Below are 11,392 nucleotides of genomic sequence, written 5' to 3' on the forward strand. Positions count from 1 at the left end.
GTCTTACAAATACAAATATCGCTAAAATATTATTATTTCAATGATATTTTTATATTTCAAGTGTTTTAATTAAATAAAAATATAAGCCGTACAAACCTAAGTTAATTGTTATAATTATAATTGCGTATGGTTAATTTGGTGAAATAGGAACGTTTTAACCTTTTAGGACCGTATGGGATTAAATAGGATTGTTTTAAATGTAAATATTTCGACGGTCGTATAAATGCGGTTGTTGTGTTAAAATACTTACATAGATTATATTCGAACAACAAGGGTACATATTAATTACTGAATAATTTTCACGTATGTCTAAAGTCATAATATACGACAAAAATGTGGCAATGTTGTAGTAGATAACTATTTGTTGTCATTAAAATAAAATATTACGTAACTAGCATGTTAGTTTTATTAAGATTAGAAAAATAAATAAAACAGATATACATATATAATAAATATATATAATATATGTATATATATTGAAACGAGATGTTAACAAAAATAAAAAAACAAGAAAGCATTAAAAAATGATTTAATAACTTACTAGAAAAGGCATGCAAGATGTTGGTCAGTAATAAACAGTAGAAATACAGGTATTATATAAAGGAAATTTATGCCATGATTCATAATTAAAAAATTCGTTCTATTATCATGTTAACAGATCCTAAAATAAAATTACTAGACTGATAACAACAGAAATAATAGCTATTACATTTTTGCTTATCAATTTAATTTTCACACTATCTAATTCGAATAAATTTCGAATTATTCATGATGATGTTAATAAAATCAGAGACGTCCTACAGGTTTGGAAAGCAAGGCCCTACACTTTTTTGTTAAGTTGGACCTTTACGCTTAAAAAAAAATTATGTAGATTATATCAAATTACTATAAATTACTAAAAGAACGGCCCTGGATAAAATATTTTGTAAAATTTGAAGTCTTTATACAATAGAACGGGGAGAGGAAGATGAGAAATTTTTATTTTAATTTACACAATAAATTAGATTAATTACAATAGAAAATATAGTGCCATTATATACGTTTTCAATTTTGGACGCTATGCCACTTTACGTCTAACAATGTAACACAAGATATTTTTTAAAATTAAAAATAAAATTATATTGAAATAAAAAAATATATTTACAAATAAAACACCTAACTATTCCATGTAATTTATTTATATGATTCCATTCAGTTAAAACAATAATCTACTAAATATTAATTAATTTACTAGTATTTAGTAATACTATTAAATTATTTGATTTTGCTAAAATACCCTACTTGTATAATTTATATACTAAGAAACACACAACTGTTAAAATAAAACAATAAATAGTATATACTATATATATATATATATATATATTATAAAATATATGTATTTAACAAAGTTAAAATTAATTTTATATATAATTTAACTAAATAAAAATAGGATGACATTCATAATGGACGGAATGGTTTTACAAGATCTAATTTTTTTTTTAAACAGTCTTACATAGTATTACCAAACAACATTAAATTACTTTAATCTTATATAAATATTTTATAATCTATAAAATATAAAAATATTTCTTAAAAACTGTAATCGTTTTGATTAATATAAAATACTACATTTTTAAATTTAAATTGTTGATAACCAAAATATGTTTCATAACTTATGCTTTTTAACATTTTTTTAAAGAGATTAAATTTTAGTATAATATTAATATAAAAATTACAATAATAATAAGTTATAATTATTAATAATAAAAATTATTCTGATTACAATATAATTGAGTAATAAGAAGCAAAAAATATTTTAGTCAGCATTACAAAAATAAATATTATAAAAACTTAGTCAATAAATGGTGGATTTTATAATTAATTGAAAAAAAATATTTACATGATTGAAATACTTTGGTGGTTTTCATTTAAAGTAATTTTATAAATTAAACAACATTCTTAATGTGCCGAATAAAAAAAAATATGCTTAAGAGTACAATTAAAAGATTTGAAGAAGTTGACAAGTTGGCTGAATTACACCAATGATCAAAATAGCAAAAGCACCATGTAGTTGATGAAAAATGATCTCTGTAAATAAATATTAAGTAGATATAATGAGTATTGACTTTTTAAGATAAATGAAGTATATTAAAAAATTAAAAAATTAAAATGCTATGTAAAAAAAAGAAAAATTATACCGCTTTATATCCAGTTCAGAGATGGAATTATTTACATAATGTCCTAATTTTATATCAGTTGCACTTTTCCTACAACCTTCATACTTATCGGCAGGAATATCTGTACGAAAACCTTTTAAAGAACTTAAACAACCTCGAGTTATAATTTCATCAGCTGAAATAAAAAATAATCAATGTTATAACTAAATGTATAAAAATAACTTAAATTCATAAAATAATATTATTATTATTATATTTTATAGTAGCTTAATATAAATAAAACAACACAAAGTTGTATGAATTACTCATTTTTAATTTATTTTTGTGACATTTAAAAATATTTATAAGTTGTTAAATAATTTAGTATGACACCAAACTTCAAAAAGAATTTAGAAGGAATACAGTTTGCTACTTCTTGACTCTATCCTAAAATTCCTCAATAAATACATATCATATTTTAACTTTTTAGAAAATATAATTTAAATTTTAAAAAAATGTATTTTATTTTTAATTTTAGAGAAAACATTTTTAATTCAATGCATTTATATTAAATATAAAAAGTAAAAATTATAATTGTACATACATATAGGACTATTTGTTTAATTTCAACGTAACAATAATTAAATAAATTAAAATTAAAAAGGAAATTATACATTCTATAGGTACAGTCATTTAAAAAGATGTATTAAAATTTTACATTGTGGTACAAACAATTAAAAATTTAAAAAAGTATCATCAAATTTTTATTTATTATAAGAATAATAACTCCAGAATAATTTAAATTTTAAATTTTGCCATCAAATATTTCTTAAATATTTCTTAAATAGTTACATAATAAATAATATAAACAAAAAACCAACATCAAAATTAGATTAGGCTTCTCTTGAATTTATAAAATAATTTCAATAGAAGTGCAGTAATAAAGAGATTAAAAAACAAACAAATATATTACAATCATTATTACCTCCATTTCTTTCAATAACTTTAACACATATATCATCTTCTTCAGGACATGAAACAGACTTATACCAAAGCCATTTAAATGGTGTACCACAACCTGGATGTGTTGACACACAATCATAGCAAAGAAGATAACCATGATCTGTGAATAGCATATTAATTAAAATCAAAAAAGTAAAGAAGTCTTTATAAAGTAAATTATTTATAAAACCAATGAAAGACCACTCCCTAAATTTTAACATACTTGAAAGAACCATTGATGACAACAAAACTGTTAAAAACAACATATTTATTACGAAAATTCCTTAACTTAATCAACAATTTTGAACAAATATTTAATAATAGGATGACAAGTAAATAATTGAGATTTCTTTAATTACTATCATACAAAAATATTCAAATAAAATTTCACACTACATAAAGAATTCGTTATTATCATCATTGTGACTAAACGGACTTCCATTATCCAACCTCTAGCAAATAACAACAGGTCAATTGATAACTCTCAGTCTGACCAAATAACACATAATACATTTAATACTTAATTTATCATCCAACTTCAATATGCAATAAATATTTAAGTGTTAATTATAATTATATATTTATCCTCTACTAAATATTTAAGTAATTAATTAATATTAAATTATTTAATAAATAAAAGTATAAATGTTTATATTTATTTATAAAAACAACTTGCTTTTTATGGTGAAAATACTTCTATGCAGATTTAAGGCGTCAAAATACAACGTTTAAAATAAATTTAAAATAAATTTTTTACAATTTATAATTTTTAGTAATTTTAATAGATCAGAAAATATGTTCACCATAAATAATTATTGCATTTCAATTACCAAATTTTTATAAGTAATTTGTAGTTAAGATTTTAAAATTACCTAATATATATAATAATAATTATAATACTTTTTATACAAACATTTTTATTTCACTAACTTATTTTTTAATTCCAAAAATATTATATATAGTTTATTTATTTAAATTTGATTGTAATCCTAATTAGGAGGAAAATTATAATAAACTGTTAAAAAAAAAATGATACAATAAATTGTACCCAAAAATTTTAACACATTTCACAATTTATTTTTATCTCTATGAATTATTTTATGTTATTATATACAAATTTTATGTCTATAAACCTACAATACCGCTTCTATCATTTTATTGTTTGATTTTGCTAGAAACAACGAGGGCGTGGTTGCAAGTAGAGTATCCCGGATACCAGACTAAGTCCTGCGAAAACGCGCGCGCATCTTTCAACTGCAAGGACCTAAGCTTTTTTCATTTTCCTACTGATGCAATCGACTACTGTTTATCCTGTCTGGACAAACGTTGCTTGCGCACATGTGGTGCAATTCACATTAAGGCCAGGAAGAGAACAATAACAAACTAAATTTAATAATAATAATAATATTTATTTTTTACGATTATTACTATATTATTTCTTATTTTATTCCCCCGCTGTAGTCATGTTAGAACGTTAACATGCCTTTCATACCTGAACAATATCAAATAAATACTGTAAGTACAAAAAATCAAACTATCATCAAATATATTGATAAATATGAAATTAATAAAAATTTACATTGAGTATCTACTTATTGTTTTTAAGATAATATATGTTTCATTTACATATTAATAAATTTTAATATTTATATGTAATAAAATTAATAATGAAGAAAAAAACTGTTTTGATTTTGACTGTACTATAGCAAATTATTATTTTAATATACAAAAATATATTTGTTTATCAAAATATTTTATAAGAAGTGTCATAATTAGGGCTTTGTTATGAAAGGGAATGTATATAAGAAAAATGTTCACAACCTATTACAAAGGTAATCAAATTGTATTTTCATCATGTAATTATTTTTTTAATGGGAGATATAATAACCATATCCCCAGTGTAATTATACCAGTGGTTTCTATAGTTGGTCGTTAATGCTATCACGATAAAATATTTATTGGTCCAGAAGGATTATCTTTCTATCGTTTTGCCCAATAAACGTCTACTAGTCAACCAGTTTTACCTTTCAGTGATTATTTAAACTAAAAAGCTATAGTAGCAAAATTGTGTTAACTAAATTTAAAATGATACTATTTTTATGTCGATGTATTGAAGTACAATTACAATTAATTGTTATTCCCAATAGAAGTTTTTATGAAGGGTAAAATTATAGAGATAGAATATACATTATAACAAGTTTGAATGAATTAGATTTTTAAATCGAGATTATTTCTATTTCTTATTATTATATGTTAATTTCAAGTTTGATTTTCTTTGGTTTTTTCTTCTTAGATTTTTGTATACAGAGTGATTTTTTTATCATAACCCACTCAATTACTTGCAGAATAATAATAATTTAAACATTTTTTTTTTCATTATCTTTAGTTACACATTATTCTTGAATTTTTAACTATGTAATATTTTTTAAGTTCATCCCTTATGCCTTGGAGGGGGGTCAACTTTGTTTTTTTAAATGGTAACACATATTTTTAATTTAATAAAATGTTTGAGTTTTAAATTTAATAGTAAATGGAATTTGAATTTTTAATATAACTTAATTCGTTTATTAGATATAATCATTTAAAGTTTCAAATTTTTGAATTAATATACAGGTATAATACACAATGGATTACAAATATAGGTAGCTAATTGGTTTTTTATAACATCGATATTAGCAGGTACACAGCATTGTTATTATCCATTGTAGTAAGGCACATTGTTATGAGTTTATAAATACACTAACAAACAATACAGAAAGTATATCTATTGATAATCATAAATGATAATAAACAATCCGTCACTGAGACAGCAATGTCCTAAAAATCCAATTAGCTACCTGTATTTACAATCCCATGTGTATTATACATGTATATTAACTCAAAATTTTGAAACTTTAAATGTTTATATCTAATAAGCTAATAAAGTTATATTAAAAATTCAAATGCCATTTACTATTAAATTAAAAACTCAAACATTTTATTAAATTAAAAATATGTGTTACCATTTAAAAAAATCATTTTCGTATCAATTACATTATTTTATTAGAAGCTCTAGTTATGCATATTTTTTCTTAAAACAAAAACTACTGTTTTTAGCTTCGATGCGATTTTATTTTTAGAATAATTTGTAAGTCACTTATTGTGAAATGCAAAATATCACGGTTAATTTAATTTTCTAGGAACATATTTTAACGATAGGTATATATTTTTCTCATTAACTTCACTTTAAGAATCATCTAGAATAACTGTACCAAAGAATTGAGACGTATTTATCGACCTAATTTCAGTAAAACAATGCGTTATAAATACTCAAAACGTAGTTAATTATAATTAATTGATTTGCGAAACTAATAATATTAACTTTTCATTATTGGCTATAGAAAAAATTCAATGCAATTGAATTATTTTTATACAAACCAGCTTATTGGAATCAAAAATAGAAACCTAATAATGAATAAAAATGTTATAGTTATGTAATAAGGTATTTAACGAGCACACCGGTGCATCTTAATTGTCTATTTGACGCGCCCGCATTGCCTTTTCACCAAACGTTTTCTCGATGTTTCTTACATATAAACAATAAAATTACAGTTGAATAATTGTACATACAAACAAGATAGATCAATCGATCTAAAATTTACAAAAATACACTTTAACGAATTATGAGCTTGATATGATTTATTATTTTTAGAACTACACTAAACTTAAATTATAATAATGCAATAAATATTTTTAGCAATATGTTCGTGATACTAAGTTAAGCGAGGCATTTCAATGGAAAGAAACTTGGAAGTGTTTTACTTTAACCATTATTATTGTCATATACAGCATTGGTGTACTTCGAGATCCATCAAATGTAAGTTAATTTACATAAAACAATGATTTACGTAATAATAATACTGACTAAATTATACTGTCACCTGTCGTTAAATTTCAGATTGGTTTGACCAAGGGAAGTTCGTTGTCACTTGAATACATTTACTGTGTATTAGGATGTCTATTTTTGTACATATTATACCTAGTAGAATGCCGATACAGCGAGATCGTTTGGGATTTAGCCGAAACCGAACCTATGCCACTCTCCGCATTGTCCGAGTACATCGTCCGATTAAAAAGAGCTGAACCGCACGTATGGTAAATGTCTTATTCGCTATTACTCTATTGTGAAAGTAAACATGCAGATAAATAATTAAGGTCCCTGTTTATATTTTTTTTGACCACCACTTCCATAATTACAAATGAAGGAAAAAGAAAAAAGAGCTAAATAGGGACGTCATATCATGTTTTACTGGAGTGAGACAAATTTTTGACCGGTTCGTTATTTTATAAAGCGCTTGCTTCTCCGTCGGTTTCTATCAACTCTCACCAATTGCACATTATGAATAAATGCCATGACAGAACTTTTTCTAAAATCATTTTGACAATAATAAATATTTAGGCCACTCAGTTCAGCCGGAAAAAAGAGAAATTGACTATTAAAATCGGGTTTCTTTTGTATTTTAAACAATTGAATACGAAGTATTAGGTATCTTTTTCATTGAATAAAAGTTCATTTTCACTACATTTCTTAAATTTGTAATTATAGATTGGTTTTGAAAGAGGAATAAGTTTGTCCAAAGTTTGGTTTAATTAGCAAGAGTGCGAATTGAACAGCTCTAATTTACATTAAAATTAAACAGATCAAGCGACGTTCGCGGGTCTACATCTTTTTTTAATGCCATTTTATGTTTTTATGAACCATTACATAATCATTTTTCAAATGTTTTCCAAAAGCTTTCGCGAAAACATGGTTTTTTCCATACCAGCTAGTTTAGCATAAACCAGGACCGCTCTGACCAGATGTTCAAAAACAAGGAGTCGAATTTAAATGTAAATAAACTAAAAAAAAATTCTTAAATTGACTAAAATCAATCGATTGAAAAATTCCAGGGATAGCAAAATTTTTACATAAGGGTGCCTAAAATGGCGTAGCCTTGACCAAAGGCATTTCCAAAATTAAAATTTTAGAACAGACCCGATTGTATTTATTATAATTTTAACTCCATGTATTTTTTTTATCATTATTTGAGAATTATATTATATCATATATCATTATTTGAAACATTTCATGGGGCCTATCAGCATACACCCAGAGAAAAACCTCGATCTATATAATAAATTCATTGTTCAATTTGATAAATATATCATAGGTTCAATAGTAATGATATATTTATCAATATGATAATTTTTTTTCTTGTCTTGAACAATAATTATTTATAAGAATAATTATTTTGTTCGTATTAATAAAACATTATCATAAACCTTTGATAAAGTTTCTCTATCAAAATTGATTGAGGTTTTTCTTTGGGTGTACATCTACCTTTACAACAGACGCAACTAGGATCGTTACTGTCATAAACTCAAGAAAAGAATGACCAACTTACATTTATCACATTTCAATGAATTTCAATTTTCATTTTCATTTATCTAAATTATGATATAATTGAGATTTAAAATGAAAGTTTCAATGGACAACTAATTAACGCATTTAGCCAATAACCTACTTTCTTCTTATTTAAGCTCTTAAGCTTATCGGACAAATATGTCAAAGTGTTTATTAAAATTTTGGTTTTAATTATAACATAATATTTCGTATTTCAGGTGGCAAGCATCATGTTATCACTATACTGAACCAAAATTGACAAGAAGGCGGAATCTTAGACAATTAACCAGGGTAAACATGCACGTAGCTAGAGTTTCATTTGACCATAGAAACTTCGGACACACTGATATATCCGACTATCTTATTTTTCACCAGAGAAGTCCTCTCGTAAAAATTGAGTTTAGCAAAGGTAACTAGTCACAATTTTTTATATATTTGCATTAGGTAAAAATATGTACAATACTTAAAATGAATATATATATTAAAATGATAATATATTATCATTATTTACGTATTTTATTTTTTAATAATCAGGTTTTGCTTTTGCTCGACCTCGTCACGCAGAAGAGTTTGAAAGCGCGCGAAACGAATTTTTTTCGGCTCACGAGTCTATAGATGAGCACATGGAAAAAAAAGAAGGTATGGACTTGGCTGGCGTCGAGTTTGATGAGTACATTAGTGCAGGGCGGTTTCCTCGATTAGTTAACACCATTACGTACTGGCTGTGCTCATTTCTTTTACTTTCGTGGCCTTACAGGGTGTATGTCAATTACAATACGTCATATGCAAGTTATACTGTCACCAAACTGTTTGGACAAGTACGCATGATACCTAGCTACTCAGAGACAATGCTCATCGATCCTGCACCTCCAGCATACGTGATAGATTGCCCTTCGCCGTTCGACATGTATGAAATGTCACAGACGATGACTATTTTTCGAACGTGTTCTCCTAATTACGTGCCAACAAATCTAGTTAGGTACATAGAGTCCGGGCCATATGCGTTCCCCCCTTCGTATGAGGAAGCGCTAATGTGTCCGTCGTTCGAACCGTCTTCAGTCGACATCGATAACCGTTCCAGTAACAATAATTATAATACTCACGGGCGGAGTACTGGTGGTCGATATCCCGCAGCTGTAACGTTTGAGACTAGCCTGTGATTTCCCATTTAATAATATTAAATTTTTATTAATCTTTGAGAAATGTTTATATTATACACGTTCCTAAATAATTTTATTGCTGATATAATATCATTAATTTTTTTTATGTAAAAAAAAATGATATAAGTACTATAAAAGACAACAAGGCTCTTGTTAAAGACGCATAGCTAAAAATATACTGTTTGTTTGAAATTATGGTGGCTAAACCCTCCAATTTAACTTAAATTTATTTTAAAAAATAATAGTTTGATAAAGTATTAAAATTAATTATACTTGAAAAGTATATAATTTTTTCGGAATACAAAATTTATTTTGAATAATGCTTTATTATACTAAAAATGTTCAATATAGTGAATATATAGTGTAAATTGATATCAAAGAAAGTTATTTTAAATGCGACTTAAAATTTTAAAGAAATAATACTCTTCTTTGTTGAAATATATCGCACCAGCCATTAACTCAGGTTCCAATTAAGGAGAACCACACCATAAAGGAACATCAACGCTTAAAACACCTCAAGGTGAAAAATTCTGGTAAGATGTATTTTTCTGTAATTATTAATTGGATATTTAGTATTTTTAATGAATGATAATGACTAGTAATGAGCAAAATCGAGTCTTGCAAAAATTGGATTAACACTAGCAAATTCTAGTGATAGTTAAGTTGACGTTAAATGAAGTTATATGACGCTCTTAAGAACGTGTTTTTTTTAAAGGAGCAAGATTAAGACCAAAATATGATAGGTAAGACCAAGAATGAATTTGCAAATTAAGATCCAGATCAAGACTTAGTTGATAAGAATAAAACCAATATTGTCAAAATCTTAGTGTTGCTTTGCTCATTACTAATGATATACTATAAGCAGGGCGAATCCAGAATTTTTTTAAGGGGTGGCGCAAAAATTATTTAAGACGTTTAAATCAATTTTTTTTTGGAAATTTTGTTATTCAAAAGACCTTTTTTTTTATAAAAGGTGACAATAATCGAAGAGAATAAGGCACTCCCCACTAAAACTGTCACTGTACAATATTAATACTGTCATCAATTCTTCCTACGATACTGCCAAATATAATAAACCCAGCATTCGTTATCACTGCTTTATACTTTAATTAAATTGCAATAAGATTTTAGTTTTAAACACATTTGTTTTTTAGTAGTAACTGTTATAATTATAAAATTGTGTTATTCTCATAAGCATTGAAATTTTCAAGTTAATACTTTTAGAGTTTCTAGTTGTTAATTATCTATTATTTTGAATTATTTTTTAGCTAATGGTTAATCAAAATGTGCTAAAATAATAGTTTTAATATTTTTTTCACTTTTATAGTTGGATATTATTTAGAAAATTGGGTTTATTATTCATATAGACAATTTATCTTCTGAATGCCTTCTAAATAATAAATCTTATTAAGTTTATGTTTATTAATGAATATTAATGTTATTTTGGTATTTACCAATTTACTGTGTTGATCTCACATATATTGTACTGAAAACTATTGTAACTTAATTAATAGTATTAATGTGTTGTCTTGTGTGATATAATCAAAAATAAAACAATTTTACTGTTACAGTGTCTTTCTTTTTTTCTTTTAACATGTTAAAGCTTATATATGATGTACAGCAATATCATCTGCAAAACGCAGCATTTAAACTAACATTTTTCCTATCTG

General features: G+C 25.2%; 2 protein-coding genes across 5 annotated transcripts; one reads left to right on the plus strand and one right to left on the minus strand.

Annotated features, from left to right (window-relative positions):
- Positions 1-2,028: 2,028 nt before the first annotated feature.
- On the minus strand, positions 2,029-3,406 carry LOC126910275 (uncharacterized). The gene is made up of 4 exons (XM_050692696.1): positions 3,364-3,406; positions 3,124-3,261; positions 2,216-2,334; positions 2,029-2,070 (listed from the first exon to the last, which is right to left on the minus strand). Exons 1-4 carry the CDS (start codon positions 3,404-3,406, stop codon positions 2,029-2,031), a joined length of 342 nt encoding a protein of 113 aa, XP_050548653.1.
- A 922-nt stretch (positions 3,407-4,328) lies between these two features.
- Positions 4,329-11,128, plus strand: LOC126896189 (transmembrane protein 151B-like). Of its 4 annotated transcripts, none has more exons than XR_007701799.1 (6): positions 4,329-4,655; positions 6,877-6,996; positions 7,078-7,274; positions 8,781-8,971; positions 9,097-10,255; positions 10,696-11,128. XR_007701799.1 is itself a non-coding variant. In XM_050668757.1 (5 exons), the coding sequence occupies exons 1-5, from the start codon at positions 4,620-4,622 to the stop codon at positions 9,720-9,722; spliced, it is 1,170 nt and encodes a 389-aa protein (XP_050524714.1). In that variant the 5' UTR covers positions 4,329-4,619; the 3' UTR covers positions 9,723-11,124. The 4 variants fall into 4 exon arrangements, 1 of the variants encoding a protein (XP_050524714.1); XR_007701797.1 differs by having other exon boundaries at positions 10,322-11,125; XR_007701798.1 differs by having other exon boundaries at positions 10,438-11,124.
- Positions 11,129-11,392: the final 264 nt, after the last annotated feature.

The sequence above is a fragment of the Daktulosphaira vitifoliae genome, unplaced genomic scaffold (assembly GCF_025091365.1).
Source record: "Daktulosphaira vitifoliae isolate Bord-2020 unplaced genomic scaffold, ASM2509136v1 Scaffold_1, whole genome shotgun sequence".
NCBI lineage: Eukaryota > Metazoa > Arthropoda > Insecta > Hemiptera > Phylloxeridae > Daktulosphaira > Daktulosphaira vitifoliae.